Source organism: Malaclemys terrapin, chromosome 9 (genome assembly GCF_027887155.1).
Source record: "Malaclemys terrapin pileata isolate rMalTer1 chromosome 9, rMalTer1.hap1, whole genome shotgun sequence".
NCBI classification, from domain to species: Eukaryota; Metazoa; Chordata; order Testudines; family Emydidae; genus Malaclemys; species Malaclemys terrapin.
In genome coordinates, this window is record NC_071513.1 from 21141676 (window position 1) to 21161684 (window position 20009).

At 42.7% G+C, this 20009-nt stretch overlaps 2 protein-coding genes across 4 annotated transcripts in view; one reads left to right on the forward strand and one right to left on the reverse strand.

Annotated features, from left to right (window-relative positions):
* USP12 (ubiquitin specific peptidase 12) overlaps positions 1–1588 on the reverse strand; it is a 54430-nt gene extending 52842 nt beyond the window's left edge. Inside the window, exon 1 of one of the 2 annotated variants that reach the window (XM_054039864.1) lies at positions 1436–1585. In XM_054039864.1, coding sequence (XP_053895839.1) covers positions 1436–1483 — 48 coding nt within the window. In that variant the 5' untranslated portion in view covers positions 1484–1585. Of the gene's footprint in view, positions 1–1435 lie in introns of both variants that reach the window. The other variant, XM_054039866.1, reaches the window with a different exon arrangement.
* A 5613-nt stretch (positions 1589–7201) lies between these two features.
* On the forward strand, positions 7202–19621 carry LOC128843207 (ras-like protein family member 11A-like). Of its 2 annotated transcripts, XM_054039822.1 has the most exons (4): positions 7202–7591; positions 8999–9055; positions 12961–13043; positions 18153–19621. In XM_054039822.1, the coding sequence occupies exons 1-4, from the start codon at positions 7447–7449 to the stop codon at positions 18618–18620; spliced, it is 753 nt and encodes a 250-aa protein (XP_053895797.1). In that variant the 5' UTR covers positions 7202–7446; the 3' UTR covers positions 18621–19621. The 2 variants fall into 2 exon arrangements, with proteins under 2 accessions (XP_053895797.1, XP_053895798.1); XM_054039823.1 differs by lacking the exon at positions 8999–9055.
* Positions 19622–20009: the final 388 nt, after the last annotated feature.

The window sequence follows — 20009 nt, forward strand, 5'->3', positions numbered from 1 at the left end:
GTATGATGAATCCTATAGTAATAATACATATGAAACTCATGCTACTCTTATTCAACATATTAACCTGAGTAAAGGTTTACAAATTTATTTAAAACAATTATACTAGCTTATGGGAGCTTCCCTCTTGGGACTAATGATTGCAAATGCAAGTGTGAAGTTTGACATTCTCCAGTTCTCTTAGTCCATCCCGCCTCACTTTTAAACACTTTAAAAGGTTCATGTGGGATCAGGGCCTAAGCAACTACTCAAAGGACTGACAAACAAAAGGTTGTTTAAAGGAGGCATGTTTCTCGAATTGTGGAACAAACTACTGTTCAGATTTGGCCCCATTCCTGCACCAAGTCTCACCGACTTTGTGGTCTCTACATAGGAGCAGGGCTGCACTGGCATGATTCTGGGCCTGTATTTGGGGAAATCTTTTTGGGCAGGAAAACCGAGGCCTGTACAGCCTTTCCTGTCCTAAGTATTTTTCATCGCAGCCATCATGTAGTGCCAGAGAAGCTTTCCTTCTCCACAGTTTGCCTGTTCCACACCCCGTGTTTCATAAGGGTGTGTTTATAAACATGTCATTCCTGATTTTGCATTATAAAAAGTTTTTTTTTTAAATGCACACTCTTGAAGGCAGGAACAGTACCTCCTAGTGTGGTTAGAAAGCACCTTGCACACTGTGAGTGTACTCACAACCTAAATAAATAATAGTAACCATACAACGCTCTGTACAGTGTCGGGGGGTGAGGGAGTAAGGGGATTATTTTAATAAAATGTTTTAATTCTTGATATCTACTCTGTTAGAAAGGGGATCACCTGGCTCTTGCGATAAGGGAAATTTTCCTAATACCAGGGAGAGTGCATGTGTGGGGGTGTCATGATCCCTGCGAGGATGGGAGGAAAGGAAGATCTCCCATGGGGGTCAGAGAAAAGGACAGGGCACACTCTCCAGATGTGAGCACTGGGGAAAGGGAGGGGGTGTCTCTTGGCTCCCAGGGAGCTGGAGGCTCCAGGATAAGGGGGGAGGTCAGCCCCTTGGGAAAGGGGAAGGGGGGGAGAATCTCTTAGACACCAGAGAAGTAGAGGCTCCAGAAGGAAGGGCCCCCCTTAGCCAGTCGGGAGCCCTGGGGGAGAAGCAAACGGATCTCATGGCCCCCAGGGAGATGACGGCTCCAGGGGGAAGGGCCCCACCCCTCCAGGCGGGGCCCCTGGGGGAAGGGCAGCCCTTTGGGAGGTGGAGGCTCCAGAAGGAAGGGCCCCTATTACACCAAGCAGGAGCCCTGGGGAAGGGATCTCTTAGCCCCCAGGGAGGTGGCGGCTATGGGAGGAAGGACCCCACCGCCCCAGGCCGGGGGCCCTGGCGGACATGAATCTCCTGCCACTTGGGGAGAGGAGCCCTGGAGCGGTGTCTCCGGGGGCCCCCACACCGCCCCGGCCCCGCACTCACCATGGTACAGATGGAGGCGAGTCTCCGGACCGTCATCAGTATTTCCATCCGCCCGACCCGGACCCGGACCCCACAGCCGCCCCCGCGGCCGCCGACGCCATGTTGGGACCCAGCCACCCAACTGACAGCGGCAGCCAGAGCCGCAGGTGGCGCAACAGCCAAAGGGATCCGGGCGCTGCCGGTGCGGCAGCGAAATGGCGCCGGGTACCCCCGCTGCCCTGCCAGGAAGGCCCGCCCCGCTCCTCAGGTCCCTTCCGGCCGCCCCCCCGCCCGGTCACCCCTTCGCATGGAGCGTGGGACCAGCCCACCGCCTCCCTGCAGTGCTCCTGTCCCCGGGGTCCCGCCTCGCGGGGCAGCCGAGCCAGCACGGGAACCGCCACAGGAGCGGCCTGGAGCCAAGGCACAGGGCCGGGAGTCAGGAGACCCCGGCCTTGCTCCTGGCCCTGCTGCTGAGGCCCGGTCTGCACCCACCAGGTAGAGCCTTCCTTCCACCTGGGAAGTGTCCGCGCTACAGCTCTTTAGTGGCCTGAATCACTTAGCCCTGCCGTGCCTCAGTTTCCCCATCTGTAAAAAATACCTACCTCACAAGAAGGTGATGTGAGATATTATTAATCTTTGTGAAGCACTTTGAGATCCATGGGCAGAAGGTACTCAAGAAGAGTGAAGTGTTGTTAATATTTATTAATTGTTCTGGGGGAGTGCCCAGAGGCCCCCTTCAGGATCAACCTATTAAGCTGTGCATTGAACAAACGTAGAGAGAGACTCTGCGAGTTTACAGCTATGCATAATTATAAGGAGAGGCCTACATATCCGCACCTCAGGGGGTGGACATTTTTCATCATGAAACTAAGAGGGGACATGAAGGACCTTATGGAAATTTCTTTATTAGGATTTTTTTTCTGTATTCTGGACAAGAGACCAGACCACCACCAAATTGGATTGTAGAGATAGATTTGATAAAGAAGCCTGACAGTGGTTTTGCATTAAGTAACTTTATGCCCTTCTGTAGCATGTTTAGCTATCTAAGCAGAACCACAAAATGGATTATTTTAGTGCATAGTTCTGCGAGTGATCACAATGGTCATCGTTCATCAATGGGAAAAATCAGTGAATGCTATTGCAGCTTTGCCTGATGGCACATTGCATACCAGGAACAAATTCTTATTTTTGTTTAAAAATACATAAATATACAGATTAATAGAAAGGTTGCTTGAGTTTATCTGGAAAGTTAAGTTTTATGTAGAATGGTTTATCAAACCTAGAAATAATCTGATAACTTTTTATTAGCTACATGTGTAGTTCGGTGGAAAGGTGCTGGTTAATAATACCAAAGACTGAAGCCCTGTGTCTAGTTGCAGAACAGGTACTGCATGGGAAGTGACAATACAGACTGCCCCTTACCTGTGTCTCAACTCTGACCTTATGGAAACACCTCTATGGATAGGAGGACAGTTCAGCTTCCAAGGCACAATCTTTTTTATGAGGCCCACAGGCTTCAGCTCTGTTTGGGTTGTTTGCCTGCAGCTATTTTCCCTCATACACGTTGCATTTTCCATGTCATTTAGTACTTGCTCTCACGGGAGAGCATTCAGTTATTTCAAAAAAATAATACAGACATAAAGAAGGCTAAGTACCATTTTAAACGTTCCCATAGAGCGTGAAGCAACTAAACTAGGAACAGGAAATCCACAAATAATGAGATTAGCAGAACCTTTAACTAGTTTTTTTTAATTGGTTCCCTCTCTCCCACATCAAAATAGAACAAAATCCTTACAAATATTTATTTTTAGTATGGTAGCCCCTGGAGACGTCCATCAGAATCAGAACTCCCACATACTAGGTAAAACATGGAATAAAAAGGACAATCCTCTGAAAGAGCATCTCCCTACTTTTACCCCTCCCCCCAATCAAAAACAAAAAATATATTTCCCATGAGTCAAAGTGAAAGGCTGACCAGACAATGGAAGGGTTGTTTCATACATACACAGTATTTGATACTGTTCTATTGTTACATTTTCTTATATAATGCAAGAATATTTTTGTACATTTCACATTTATGCTAATTTTAAGATACAATAAGCAGAAAGATCACAAAAAATGCCACTTTTGTTTAGTGCAAAACCTCTGCATGGTGTGAGAACTGGCCTTTGGGCTGCAGGTCTGCTACAAAGAACAAAGAAAGTCAAACAAAGCTATAAAGAGCAATCTATTGTTGTTTAAAATGTATTCAGAGTCAGAGGAGTTATACACAAACTGCCAGCAGCGAGTCTTGTCACAGTATCAGCTAAAGCCTACTACAGGTATATTTTCTCTTTTATTTAGCTTCTTTTCCCAGAAATGGCTCATCTGAATGTACCAGTACAGAGACCATTTGCTATAACTGAGGATATACATTATCTAAATTAACAGTTGTTATCAATACATTTTCAGGGAAGGCAGAATAGTCTTGTAGTTGAAACTCAAGAATAGGAGACAGGTGTGACTCCAAGCCTGACCACTGACTTGTGTTACCTTGAGCAGATTGCTTCATCTCTCTGTTCATCTGTCTCTCCCACTGTAAAATCTGCAAGGGTTAATTGAAGTTTTAAAAGCACATTGTCATCCTCATATAGAAGACATGCTAGAAATGCAAAATATGTTTTTTAGGATGCTCCCTGCCTGAATGTGTGTGAGTGCCAAATAAAAGAAGTAAAAACACATATTTAAAGCCATAGCCAAAAGCAACATAGACTAGTAAATACATATCTATGAAAGTTGGTGCAGAAATAAATAACACAATCTCCCCACAATATGCACACATAGAATTTGGGATGGGACCACCGGAAGGGTGTTTTGTGAAACATCTAGAACTTTTGAAAAAAGTTTTGGATTTTACTATACTTAGAGTTTTGCAAACATTTCCCCCCCTTAATTTAAGCCATTGTTTTCCCAAGGAAAGTTTAATTAAAACCATATTACCCTAGCGAAATGTAAGCCCAATGTACACAAACATAATAAAGATCCTCTTGAAAAATAATTCTTACTCTGAATTATACAATCCAAAAATAGTGTGATTCCCTCAATATGGTTTCACTCAGCGAAATGCTATTTTGACAATGTATAAAATTGAATAAAGAGAAGATTAGGAAGCCTCAGGCTTTTACTACATAGTTTAAAAGAACTGTTTCAAGAATTTGATTCTAAAATTTAAGATTTTTATAAAAATGAGTTGGGGAAGGTTGTTGGGTTTTCAAAACTTACTGAGAATAAAAATGTTTCATGATATATTTTTTAAAATTTCAACAAAAAAGTTCCGGAGAGGGAGTTAGGCATGGTTTTGGAAACTACAATGGTTAGAAACTCAAGAGTATTGTGATAATGCATAAGAATCTGAAAGCAAAACTGATTAGAAACAGAAATTGACTGGTCTAGTTTGAGGAGCCAACCTGAGTGAAATGATGTATTAATGATGAAAAATAACCACGGGCCAGATTCTCAATTGTTTCACCAATTTTCCTCTACAGAGGATCTGTCTCTTACAGTTCTGTGTTTCTGAGCTGAATAGTTTGAGGTATAATAACACAGATGACAAATTTGTTTTTAAGTATATAAATATATCTTGACAGTTTTGCTGTATATTGATTTTAAATAACCTTCCATGAAATTTGCCTAAATGAGAGAGCAGGATAAATGGAGAAAGGGAACAAGAAACACTTTTGTCAGAGTAGCTGGCATTTCTATCACAAGACCATCACAATGTTTCTGCTATTATGTACTGGAATCAGTTGTTGTGCTTTCCTTTAGGACTTCTAAATAGGTATATGTTCTTCTATCAGCATTTTTGCTTATATACATCATCCCTTGTCACATTGCTAACTTATTTGGCCTTTTCCCTGTGGTGACAGTCTTTTGGCCTCCTAGTGGTTTGGCATATGTTGCCTTATTTGTATATTACTCATCTACATATGCTTTCAATAGCTAATGACAACAAAAGGTGCCTTCATCCTTTAATTAGTTTTTTCCAATGAAAGACAGGCACAAGAGGACAGCATTACCGGCTGATCACAAGAGTTGCTCAAATCAAGTTTTTTAATATATTCAGACTTTGGCTTAGTAACACATTTAGAACTGAATTATTATTTGATCAATATATTCAATCAGAATTCCACTCCCCCTCCCCAATAAATGTGGCCTGTTCCCACGAAACTTCTGTGAAAACGGAGCAATTTTTAAATGAAATTTCTTGTGCCATATTTTTCATCATTTGGATGTTTGAGAACTTGCTTTCAGATTCTCACTCTTAGAAATTTGGAAACTGTGGCGAGAGGCCCCATGCCCCAAAAGCTACATGGTCTGGTGCTTATTCACAGGACTGGGAATCAGCTGATCCTCCTAGGTTCTATTCCCACCTCTGGAAGTGACTATAATAGTTTACAAAGCAATAATACTTGGCCCTCACATAGCAATTCAATACGAGTGTTATTTAGTGGGTATTTATTAGCAGCCTCATTTTACAAATGGAGAAACTGAAGCTTCCTAAGTCACTTGACTCCTGTGCCTATTTCCCTAGACCACTGTGAACCAAGGCCAGATTTCAAGAGCTTAGCATCCAATATGCACTCAGCATGCTGAGCTCTTTTGAAAATGGGAACTGGAGCTCTTTTGACAACTTGGCTGTAGTGCACTGAGAATAGGATTGGGAGTCTGGAGACCTGAGGCCAGATTTTCCATTCTGCTACATTAGTTTTCTGTCACCATCATACTCTTGGATCTTAAAACCTACTCTAGGGGGAACTCAGGGCCATGCTCTGACTGAAAGACGCTGCAAGACCCTGAATTCCCTGCATATCGGGATCAGACCCAGAATAGCCAGCTCTGTACTCTTTTCTCTTACAGGAGGCTCCAGTGCAAAAGGTGTTGCAGGGACAGGAGAGGGTAGTGGCTAGTGTATTCCCACATCTGGGCTGGCTCATCACCCACACACAGACCTTTGTAGCCATGGAACACGTTAAGGCTGCCCTAATGTACACTGGAGCCCGCAGCGCACCATCACTCCCTGGGCTGGGCACAGCAGCACAGTAGGGATGCATGTAGGCCTTTTTTGACTCTAGGGTTGACAGTCCATCACCAGCACCAAATTCACTTTAAAATGTCCAAAAGGACAGTTGTGACTTAGCACAATGCTGACACGCAGACCCACACCATCTAAGTACAGACTCATTGCATTGTTACACCGTTGACCAATGGAACTATTAAAAAAAAAAAACCAACTATCAATAAATGATTCTGTTCTTGAACGATAAGAATGAAAAGTATTGACGTTATTTGTATCATCTAATAACTTACAAACACTCAAAGGTATTGCTTCCTGAGAAGCTGCAAAATACAATCTAAATTTGATTAAATCCTCATTATAATGCAAAGGAATGTCCATCAGCTCAAGCTCTCTTAAGGGATCCAAGTGCATTACCTGTACACAACAGATCAGAATGGACAGCAGAGAATACTGGGTCCAATTGAAAGTACAAAGGGAATTTAGATAGGCAGAACAGAATTATTCTAACTACAGTTTCACCAGGACAGTTCAGGGTGGCCATATCTTGCTGAAACAAACATCATTACGATTAAAAAAATCGGAGGATGTGTTTTCAGCTCAGAGCCAAGGTACAGCACGTAGAACAGGCAGCAAGAAAAGATAAAGCAACAGAGCAAGCATGGTTCATAGGAGGCACACACTTTATGCCCTGTCTAGTGGAATGTCACGTTTTGACTTCTGATTGGCCGAGTAATGCAGGAGTCAGTTTTCACTGGAGTTGATCAGAAAGTTTCCCTCTGCTTTGCAAAGTCGCTGTCTGAGCAGAATCGTCGGAAAGAAGAGGCCAGTTGCTCTGATACTTCCCTAAAAAGCTACTTAAATGAAATGAGAGGACTTCTCTATCCAAGGATTTACAGCCTAGAAAAGAAGCAAAGAAGTTATTTTCCCCTTTTTCTCCCCCTACTCCCAGTAGAGCTGATCAGATCTCAGTTCTGGCATGCGTCTCATCTCTCAAAATACTATGTCACAGTATTCTACTAACTTTCTCTTGCTTCCCATACCCGAGAATCCTGTCTTAGACTGTGTGCCCAACAAAATCATCAAGCTTGTTGTACTTGGTGGCAGTAACGTTGGCAAGACAGGTAAGTCCACAGGGCTTTGATTGTATTTACAATGTAAGTGTATTTACATTTTATGGTCAAATTGATCCAAGTCTGTATGTACTCCAGACCATAACTTTGTATATGTTTAATTACCGCTTTAAAAATGCTCGGAATTTTCTATGAGATGGATCAGAACATCCGATATATGTAGTTCAAATGTGAGGTGGCATTGTCACGTGGTTAGGGCATTGGGTAGGTGTCCAGAGCCCTGCATTCAATTCTCAGGAGTACCACTGACCTACTATATGTTCTTGTACAAGTCACTTCACTGTGTCTCAGTTTCCACATCTGAAAAATGGGACTAATGATACTTGCCTTCCTGGTGTGTAGCACTTTGAGATCTATGGATGAAAAAAGTATTATTTTCCACATATTTTTCTATGATTTGGGGTGGGGGGCAAGGAAGAGAGAGAAATTGAGTGTTTAGTTTTTGTATGTGTGGGCTGTGATTTCACAAATAAGTAAATTTTAATAGGAACAAACTTTGTTTTACTATATCTGAGGTCCCACTTCCACTTAGTAAAATTTAAGCAGTCACCATTTATAGAAATGTAAAGTAGCTCATTGCAGATAGTGGCATATCTGCATAGTTAAAGAGCTGACTAGATGGGGCTGCCTGTCAGTGGTGGGTGTAATAATCTTTAAAAATGGAGTCTGTGAGAATGCTGCATGCAGATAGGGCTTGCAGAATCAGATCCTTCGTTGTTTGTCAGTTGATTAATTTTGCCAACTGATTTGGGATTAAAGGCACTATAGAAATGTTGCTGTTACTGTAAAAAAAAATACCACAGTTCTTCTCCGAAAGAGATCAAGAGACAGCAAAATGTCTTCCAAGCTTTCTAGCCCTAGGATCTTTGAAACCATCAGAAATTAAGATGAGCAAGAAGTCCCCGCTTGCTGCAGATTGATCACTTGCACAGCACGTCCAGTTTGTCCAGTGGATAAAATGAGTAGATTCACAGATTTGAGGCCAGAAGGGACCACTAGATCATACAGTCTGACCTCTGATATCCATAGACCAGGTCTTAAACTTGGCACTGTGAACCATCATAGTATTGTAAGAATTTCTTTGTTTTAGTTCATCAAATTATTTTAAGCCCAAAGGGCAGATTGTCATAGCTTCATTAACATTCACATTACTCCATGAGTAGCCCCATTAAAATCAATGGGACAACTCATGGGACAGGGTGCTGGCAACCCAGAGGGATGGTATCATACTCTGGTCCCAAATCATTTCCTACACGGGCAAAAAAATGGAGACATATGCCCAGAGTAATACGTGAACAATGTTTACTACACTAAGTCAGCCAGTAAGACATTACATGCATTCTGCAAAGGCTGATATTGACTCACATTAAAGGCCCATATTTTTTCCTTGTTTTGCAGCCCTGGTTGTGCGCTTTCTCACTAAAAGATTTATTGGAGACTATGAGGCCAATACTGGTGAGTCTATTTCCTAGTGCGGCATTACAGATAGATTCCATTTCCAGACACTGTGTATTACAAGAAAGTGAAGCAGTTAGATGTCCATAAGGTGCATATTTCTAGTTAATTGCCTTAGGTTATGAAAACAATAAATCAAAGGCTCATTATTTACGATCCTTTTAGTCAGTATTATTTCCACGCTGATGGAAAAGGATCAGAGGGAAAGATTGGCTTGGGGACATACCTACAGTAAAATGCAGAATCAAGGAATGTTTCATATATCAGCTGAACAATAGAGGCCAAATGCTACCCTGCCTGTGCAACCCCAGTGAAGTCAATGGGATTTCACTAGAGCGTAAGAGTCAGCCCAGAATTTTGTCCTATGTGTTTGCTTTTTTCAGTGACCTTAGTGCTGATGTAGAATGCTAGATTGAAGTCCTCTGTACCCAGGACAGGTACAGTGGTAACAGAAGCTTTCCCCACTTTGCCCTGCTATTTTGTCCAATCCTGACCCACAGGGAACATATCAGAGCAGGGGTGGCCAACCTGTGGCTCTGGAGCCCTATGCGGCTCTTCAGAAGTTAATATGCAGCTCCTTGTATAGGCACCGACTCCGGGGCTGGAGCTACAGGTATCAACTTTCCAATGTGCCAGGGGGTGCTCACTGCTCAACCCCTGGCTCTGCCACAGGCCCAGCCCCCACTCCACCGCTTCGTGCCCCCACCCCTGAGCCTGCCGTGACCTCGTTCCCCCCTCGCCCCTGAGCCTCCTGCATGCCATGAAACAGTTGATTGGGAAGTGCAGGGAAGGAGGGGGAGGTGCTGATCGGCGGAGTTGGGAGGCTCTGGGAACAGAGGGGGGATGCTGATATGGGGGCTGCTGACATATTACTGTGGCTCTTTGGAAATGTACATTGGTAAATTCTGGCTCCTTCTCAGGCTCAGGTTGGCCACCCCCTGTCTCAGAGGGTATGATGCTGTGACCCATTTACTCCACACCCTCTTTGCCAACCAGGACGCCCATTGTATTGGCAGGGTCTGTAAAGTGGATACCTGTGTACTAGGAACCGTACTGAGACCCAGCTAACTCATCTCACATGTAGGCCACCTAACAGCTATGGGTCAATGATCAAGCTTGGCAGGATTCAAACCAGTGACTTTGTAATTGTTTTGCTTTGGGAGATACATGTTGAGTTGAGAAAGAAGAGTCAGAAATAGGGATGGTAGAACCAGAAGCCTTTGATCTGCTGTGCCTGTCTGGTGAGTGATGGTCTGGAAGCTTTTACTGAGTGCCCTCTTCCATTGACCCTAAGTAAACCTTGACAGTTCAGTCTCTGTACTGCTTCTCTTTCTTTTCCTCCACCTTTCCTGCAAGACACTGTCAATCAAGCTAGATTTCTAAGTTTCACAATGGATTGCTGCCAGATACATTGCTAAGAACTGCATGTTTTTTTTCCATTAAGCTACCAGCCCTACAGCCATACTGGAGCAGAAACAAATATGCTAAAGATAAGAAACAGGTGTTAGTAGATCTGTGATCACATGACCATGTTTCTCCTGCAGCTGGATATAAGGCAGAACACTATCAGCATCTGGAAGTACCTGCACTTTTTCCTGTGATATATTACAGAGTAGGGATAGTATATTGGCTGGTCTTGATTCATGGGTTAGGTATCTCCCCATAAAACAGCACAATCTTTTCCAGCTTAACATCTGATACATTTTCATAGGGCTCACAGAAGAGTTATTCATGCAGTGCAGTCAGGTTTTAAATGTACTATTTTAATGCTGGATTCAAATGCAGTGAACTTTGCCATAGTGAATGTCCTCATATTCTAAATGTTTCTATGAGCTCAGATATTTTTCCATTGGAGCAAAGACACCTGCTTCTGTGAACCAAATTTTAGAGACATTTCTCACAGGGATGATATATTGTTTTAAACTAAGGTTCACACGCATCACAGTTGGCGCTAATTGGCTTGTTCATCAGTACTCTGAATTGAGGCCAAGGACTGAATAGGCCATGAAGAGTCAACTCCCTGCTATCCCCTAGAGGAGATTCCTCCAGATCAAAGTTGAAACATATTGCCTAGGCAGTAGCAGCGAAGCTTGTACTGGGACAGTATGAACAGTGCCACACTGACAGCTGTTGAGACTGTAGTTCTCTGTTTAGCCATGTGTAACAGGGGCTCTCACCTCTTGAGTACCTCCTGCTGCTGTGTGCGGTACTGCAGTCCTTTTTCCGCTCCTGGTGTCCCATAGGTTGTCGGCCTCACTTGGCAGGTTGTCAGTGGCTTGGCCCTCTATCCAAGTCACAAAGTCCAAATGAACTCCTTCCAGGGTAGTAATGAGTCCAATAAATGAAACAGTCTCTTTGCCCTCGCTAGGGTCTTCAGTCCAGCTCTGGGCCCTTTTACTTCAGCCCTTCACTTGGACTTCCCAATGAGACTTGTCCCCTACTCAGGATTTACATCACTTGGCCTGGGAACCCAGGCCAACCCACTAATCCAGGTTCCGATCCTGGGACCCTATGCATAGCAGCCATGTACTACTCACTTCAATTCGTTGCTGCTATTTCATTGAGCCTCTTCCCACCTTCCCCCCTTATCTTCATCCCTGACCACAGGGTTAAAGTTCTCAGGTCCTCTCTCTCTCCCATCTTAAGCAAATGCAGCCAGAACCACACTCTGGTTGTTCCTTGAGCTCCTGTGGCCAGAGAAGAGTCCCCTGCCTTGCTCCTCTGGTCCCAGCCAGGAACTGCTCGGTTAAGGCCAGCAGCTCCTGATTAGCTGCTTCTGTGCAGCCTCTCTAGGCAGGCCTGGAGGACCACCTTCGTTGCTCCTTTATTGGGGCTGAGTGTAGTAGAACCATGTAGTAGCATGGGGCCACAAAGGGTCTGTCACACCATGTCACTTGTGTTATGTTTTATAGCTAAACAAAGAGGACATCAGTCTCCAAGCTGTTAATTATCATTATGTTAACCATGGATACTTCATAAACCCCAAACCTAAGCTTTCTTTATGTTGTTGGACCTGCAATACAAAAACAAATATAGTTCAAACCCAAGCCTAGAACTTTTATCCAGCCCTCATGTGCTGAACCTTACTGATTTGGATAAAATGGAACCCGGATACATGCCATCCCTGCTTTGGGGGTTTCAGAACCATAGTCTGACTGATGAGATTCTGCAGACCCATAATAATAACCTAAACTCTCTAGTCTTAATGCATGGTTGTGTGCTCCATTTACAATACTGTATGTATTTGGCATGCTTTTCCTTGCACTTCCAGTAGAAATCCATGGAAAACAGCTCACTCCTTTAACAGAGAATTCCCTGATTCACTTGTGATTACATGTACTTCCAGTCTGCATTATAGAAGGGTGCTGCTCTATGTGGAATCAAAGGCTTATTTTAAGTGGGCACAGAAATCCCATTCAGGTTGTCCTCTCTCATTCCAAAAGAGGTAGCAGGCCATTAGGAAGGAGTCATCTGTCAGACAGAAGAACAGATATTCCTCAGTAATGTGAGTCACAGGAGAAATTGTAGGCCAGTATTTGCAACCATGGAAAATGGATTCCGGATTTGAAACTATTGTGTTGCTCTTTGAACATGTCACATAAAATAATCTGGCCTGATTGTTCCATGGGTAAAGTAGTTTATAAAGAATTTAATTTAATTTTTAATAAAGTTTAAAAATGAAGAATTTAGATACAGCCCAGGGTGGTGGAAACACCCAATCAAGGAACATATATAATACTATGTTACTTGAGCAACCAAAAATTCACCCCGGTGTAAGGGCTAGCATGGGACCTAGGTACCATATAAGTCCCAGGACTCAGAACTGGAATATTCTGATTTTGACTGGACTTACTTTTTTTTCTCCGTTACATGTACTGTCTCTAATTATCTTACTTATCTATTAGGTGCCTTGTATTCAAGAAAATTCACCATAGACGGAGAGCAGATCTCCTTACAAGTGCAGGATACACCCTTTGTCTCATTGGAGGTAAAATGTCTGCTCAATGCATTTATACTTCAGAATACAGTGGGTGTCTTTTGTTCATTGCCAGCTCTTTGGTCTCCCCTATAAGTAACTCTTGTCATTAGCAGATGTGCCTGAGCCAGAACCTCACATCCAAATGTGGACATCCCAACTCAGATGGCCTCTGCCCTGCCGCACCTACTCCTTTAAGTCAGGCCCCTTTCCAGTTAAGTCAAGGCCAAAAGAAATGACTTAGTGCAGCCCAAGCTGAGGAATAAAACTGCAGGGTTAGCTTGCTTCAACCAAGTCCTTGCTTAATCTAATTGCTGGCCAGGAGTTCCTGTCCCTGGATGGGCAGAAGGAACTCTCAACTGTCCAGAGGCCAATCTGGCTGCTCAGGTCAGACCTCCTCTCCCAGAGCGAATCTCTCTTCCTTCTGAGGGACAGTCTTTATAGCAGCTGTAGAAATCTCCAGCTGGGGGCCGCCTTAGTATCTGCATTAAACCACTCCTTACTTCTCTGATGCATGAGGTGGATAAGCCCCATCACACCAACTCCCCACCAGATTTCAGGGTGTTCTGATTAGAATTCATGGCTAGGGACCTCTCCATATAAGAGCAGTGCTACACTGACTCTATTTTTTTGGAGCTGGTTTGGAAGTAGACCAAAATGGTGGAAATTTCACAAAAGCACCAAATTTTGTGATTTTTTTCTCCTTGAATGGTGGAAATCTCACAAGATCAACTGTTTTCATGAAGTTTCTAAGATTTAGGGCCAAAATTAAGTGCATTTTCATCAATGCTGAACCCAAATCCTAGGTTTGGTTTTTCCTTGAAACCAAATCCAAACCCAGACTTAACCTAGCATACATCTGAATCCAAACACCATTTATCAACCTCATCCTCTCTCATGTCAAACCTCAAAAGGTTTGAAGATCCTGTTTAGTTTAGATAAGCACCTGAAAATACAGATCCTTCTCTGTGTCCTGGCTGAGTTATCCCCTCCTGAGTTTGCAGAGCTGGGCAGGAAATCTCATGTAGTCCAGGTGTCCATCTCAGTTTTCTTTGATCACTATAAATTGGTTTAAGTGAAAAGCCAAAAGTCCCAATCATGTCCCATGCCTTTTTAGAATGTGGGTGGGTGAGATGGAGGAACATACATCCTGGTCATCATTCATTCTGAATGCTACCATCATCCATACTGACAAAAGGACGGCAGAGAAACCTCCAGAACCCTTTACAAAATGTTTTGGAAACTTGGTCAGATTTTGTGGGGAGAAATAAAAAAAAATATTCTCTTTCTATAAACAACTATTTTTCCAAAGAAATTTAATTTGAAAACCACATGTTTTTCTAATGAAGCAGAAGTCTGTGCTATGCAAACAATATTCTATTTTGAAAGAAATTCTTACCCTACTTGTAAGGCTTCCAGAGGAATAAAACAAGAATAAAAATGCATGCAGAAGACCAGATCTCACATTTTGGCTAGAGCCAAACAGAACTTGACACTTCAAAGTTTTGAGTTCAGTTGAACCCCTGATTTTAGTGGGTTTTAAATTTAGTAAAAGAAACTCTCCTATCAAGGACACAAAGTACAAAATGACATCAACTGCAAAGTATAGTCTTTCCATCTATTCATAAAAATATAGCAGATGATCAAAAAGTTGTATTGTAGTCTGAAGCCCTAACGAAAAGCCCTATCATTTTCAGAGGATGAAATTCATCTCTGTGCAGAGTCCCAGCATATGGCTTATGTGCCACTTACACCCTCAAAATAATGCTTAAGTGGGAATTAACTGGTGCTAGCTCTCTGCATAGGTGTGACTATCCCCCAGAGAGCCTGTTGACAGAAATTAGGCACTGTCACCAGGAAAGCATGATAAATACATAATAAAGGGAATCCACCTTTGATTCTATCCTAGGAGTGTTGGGAGAGTGAAGGAGGTCCACTCCCCTTCCTTTCTCTCCAGATATAAAATCATTTTTCAAATTTCGCTATTTTGATTAGACATTGACCCGAGTTTTGATTTCTCGAACCAGGGCTGAACTCTGCAACATTCAGGGGTGTTACTCTCAGAGGTTTGGAGTCAGCACTATTTCTAATTTAATTATGGAGGCTTCATTTCCTTTGTCCCAGTCAAAGCCCTGCACTGTTTCAATAATTCCCACAAAAGCTTTTTAGCTTGGGTCGGTGTTCGCACCAAATGGTATAATTGAAGTGATTTCAAGGGCTCATTTCTGAATTGAGCCATCAAAAGAATGTTTGACTAGGTTGTGTTTATGTGTTTTCTGAGTAGGTCCTTGAGCAACAATGAGTCACTTGCACTCTGAGATCTGTGTGCAGTGATTTCTGGAGAGAGTCACGTGGAGTTACTCAAAACTCTAACATTGGAAATGTTAATGTTTAAAAAAACCCAGAAGCAGATAGATAACTGGGTTTGTTAGATGATTAATTTCTACTTGAAATATCCATAGCCAGGGACTGTGTGTAGTTTTTAATTCGAAAGGAGACATGTCTGTAAACAAACTAGCTCATTAGTCGTTTATTTTTGTGAATAAAACGTTCCACTGAGGATTATCACATCTATCTTACAGCTGGCTGGGCCCAATAATTGTAACTGAGAACTTCTGCTCAGGAAAGCTCTCTGCATGATGCATCTGTTTCTCCTTGTTTGTAGCAACTAGTTCTTTTCCCTGCTAAAATGAGCTAGCTGGTGAAAGGGGCCAGGGGATACAAAGGAGGGCTACTTATATACAGATCAGTTACGGTAACAGTGCAAGCTTCCCCTCTCCCCACACACTGCCCTACCAATGTGCTGAGCTGGGGCACCAGAGAGTTCACTCACCTTAACTTTTTTTTGAACTGCCAGTGAAGATATCTATTCATTCTAAGTGTGACTGTGGTGTTTGTGAGGTTAGACACCTGTTCAGCAGGAACTGGATTGAGACCCAGCAGCTCATTTCATATAAACAGCAGTCACTTCTTATATCCTGAGAGATGCATTCTATGTGAAGATGATCCATGGGTATCTCAACCCTATAATGGCTTAGGGCGCTGCTGTACCAATGATATGGCCTTACTGCTGAGGGCATCCCACAGTGCTACTCATAAGAAAAATCCAAACACGGGATCTAGTGTCATGGCACTGTGAGATGGAAGAGATGAGGGGTTAATAGATTTTTTGAGCCATTGCCTCCGATGTCTGTGGTCTAAACTAAAGAAAAGATTTTCAAAGGGCAATTAGGTACCCAACTCCCATTGAAAGTTGGGCCCCAACTCCCATTTGTACCTTTGAGAAATCTCCCCCTAAAGTAAAGATTGCTCTTTTAGTTTTGCCTACAGTATTCCTCCTGCTGTCTGATCAGTTATTACATAATACATTTAGGCCATTATTTTCAATCCCAAGTGCCTGAAGTTAGGCTCCATATTTAGATGCCTAAATAAAGTGACCTATTTGGGGCGAGTGCTGAGCACCAACAAACTCCACTGAAGCCAATGGGAGCCACACGTGCTCAGCACCTTTGAAAAATCAGGCCACTTTTATTTAAGTGCTTGAATGTGGATTTAGGAGCCTAACTTTAGACAGCCAGGGTTTAACATTTTGGCCTTTTCTCCTATTTTCTTGCTGTTGAAGTTAAATATCTGTCAAAAAAACTGTTGATTCTTTTTCTCGATGTTTCATGCTGGAGAAGAAGAGAAACAGAATTACCATATGAATAGAACAACGTTTTAGTAACGGGGAAGGGTCTGAGAGGTTGCCGAAGTTCAATTTTAATTTAGGGTGATTCGGTTTTGGGTCTGTCCTACAGCTTTCACTTAGCCAATTAACTCATGGATTATTTTTATGCCAATTTATTCTGGACAAATGTATTCATATTGGGCCATTCAATAATTTGATAAGGCTCCCAGAATTTAATTTGGCAAAAGATGTTGGGCCAGACATTGCAAGATGCTGAACATCCCCTGGTTAGGTTCCAAAGGTTCCAGGAGACTTTAATTCCCTCTGACGTTAGTGGTGACTGAAGGTGCTTAGTACCTTGTAGGATCTGACTTAGAGTGGAAGAAGTTACAAGGACTTGTATGTTGGTTTCAAAGTGCCTATAATATTGGCAGAAACGTTTCTTATCAGACCAAGCCCACCAGACAATAACATGCAAGCCTAATCTCCCTGTCTAATTGAATAAAACCCCAGCAAGGATATTAAAAGTAATCGATTAGGCTAAAAAAAAATCATACTTAGAAATGAACTGATCACAACTCAGGCCAAAAAGTAACACATCAGCTTCCTTTGCATTGTTTCTCTGGTAATTGTTATTCCTGTCCTGATTAGGAGCAATGATGTTATGAGACCTGATATGGGCGCTCTTGGACTGTGCAGGCATGACAAAAAGACAGCTAACAGTAATCAGAAATCCACTGCCTCCTGGAGAAAGTAATCAGTGTTCAGGCCACCATTTATTTTCAGCTCCAGTGAACAATCACTTGCAGCAGATTATTTTTTCTAAAAAAACCTTTTAATCTGAATATCCGGAGAAACTTGCAGATGGTAAGATCCATCAGACAGTGGAAAAGTCTCCTCAGGGAAGTGGCAGAAACCCCATCCTTGGAGACATTAAACAGTGGACCGAAAGAGGCACTAAAGAAGGCACTGTAGGGAACAATCCTTCCCTTGGATAAGTGGAGCTAGACTAGATGACCTAACAGGTTTTTTTGATCTAACTTTCTGGCTCTAATCTTGATGATTCCATTTATCACCCCTGATAATGGGGAGAGGGGTGCTGAATACTGATTCAATAAATACAAAATCCATTTGAACAAAGCATCAATGTTTTGACCATTTTTTAACCACTGAACAACTGCCTGGTCTCCACTCCAGTATCTGTGCTGCCGGGTCCTGTTTATATTCCATTGACATATCATGGTATTTCATCCTAGACCTGGTACATCCAACAGCAGTCAGAGATGCTTTTTGCTTTGTATACGTGTCAGATTAAGTAACAGCAATGTGATGAAATGGAGCAATTGCCTGCTCCCAATGTTGTATGATCACTTGCTGCTGCCCTGTCTGATGGTAGCTTTTTTTGCTTCTTACTGTCTGTTTTCTAATCTCTAATCTCTTGGTTTTGATGGCAGGATGATAATGACAGTATTTGCTGCCAGGAGCAAATAAACCGTTCAATCTACTGGGCGGATGGTTTTGTATTCGTTTACTCCATCACGGACTACGATAGCTATCGGGTCATCCGACCCCTGTACCAGCACATTCGCAAGATCCATCCCAACGCCAACATCCCCCTGCTTCTGATGGCCAACAAAGGGGACCTGCTGCGAGCCAGACAGGTGTCCTCCAGAGAAGGGCTTCAACTGGCCAATGAGCTGGGTGGCAGTTACTGCGAAGTGTCAGCCCGGGAGAACTGTGAGGGGGTGCACGAGGCCTTCCAGCAACTTTGCCAGGAGGTGGGCAGGATGATTGGGAGCTGCAATGGGGAAAAACGGAGAGGGCTCCACCTCATCCGGCCCAAGTCTCCAAACATGCAAGACTTAAAGAGACGTTTGAAACAGGCACTGTCTTCCAAAGGGAAATCTGCCACTACACTTTGACCTAGCTGACAGCTAATTCAAAAAGCAAGCAAGCAAGCAAGCTGATATTTATGTGTCTGTTTCCTCAAAATTCAATAGGCACATTGATTTTTAAAGATCTCAGTTAAACATCCTGTTTCCTTCAGCAAAAGGACCTATAAAATGGGTATTTCTGAGCAAGAGCTTAGAAACTGTGTTTAAAAAAATAACGTCAAAAGCTATGCACTTTTTAAAAGGAGACATTGCCAAGTAGTTTAGGTCTACAATTTAGGTTTCATTAATAAGAAAAGATTTTTAAAATCCTAGAGGAGCGAAGAGAAATGTCTTGGGTTTTTGCTTTGGGATGTAAATATTCCCAAACACAAACATTAGGGAGCCAAAGCATGACAACAGGAGAATGAAATTGACTATATACAGAAAGTGAAACTCCACTAGACTACTTTCCTTATTCTGTGCTAGCTAAGTGACATTCAAAAAGCAACCAAAGAGAAATGGTGAAAACGATGTGAGATTCAAATTAGATACTTTAAATTATGTTATAAAGTTATTAATAATAATGGGAATGATTTTTTCAAATATGATTTTTATTATTACAGTGCCTTTTTAAAGGAAATGTAAAAAAAATCACAGTTCTCTGATTTTTTTTATTTTTATTATTACAAGTAACACCCAGGTTGACTGTAACTGAAAGATTGGAGGAAAAAGATATGTTTCTCTTATTTTTTTCTGTTTGTTTACTTTGACAGCACTTTTTAGTTAGTTTTACTATAGTCTGCTTCCTGCCTTTTTTTGTGGGTCTTCCACATGGCAACAGGAGAGAAAAAACATAAAAAAAAATAGAGAAGTGTGATTGTAAAATCACAAACATGGAGTGGCAGCATCTCCTTGCGTTGTGTCTCGGCATGCGCATCTCGCTGTATAACCTTCATCACATGATTTTTTTTAAAATAGGATCTTAGTTTTGTTAGCATTATTTGTAGAGAAAAAAGTTTAACTGTATAAATAAAATTAATTAACCTTCAGAGCAATTCCCACAAAGCCCACTCAGCAGATGAGCCAATCTTATTGCCTGCAGTTGGTTTGAATATGTTTGTGTGCGTGTGTGTAGCGGGATGGTTACCCGCTCCTGCCCTGAGGGGTTTAAAACAGGGCTGTGGATGGGCAAGATGCCTGGGCTGATAGGGAGGAAGCAGGCTCACCTGGAGCCATGCCCCAATCAGGGCCCAGCTGGCCCTATAAAGGCTTGAGCCAGGCACTCAAGCTGACAGTCTCTCTCTGTGTTCAGAGAGAGAAGGGTCTGGCTGCAGGGAGCTTTACCAGACACCTAGATTGGGAGCAGAGCTGGGGAAGGGCCAGAGGAGCTGGGAGCTCTGGCCTAGAAAAGCCCCAGGCTGCAGGCCTGGCAAGGCC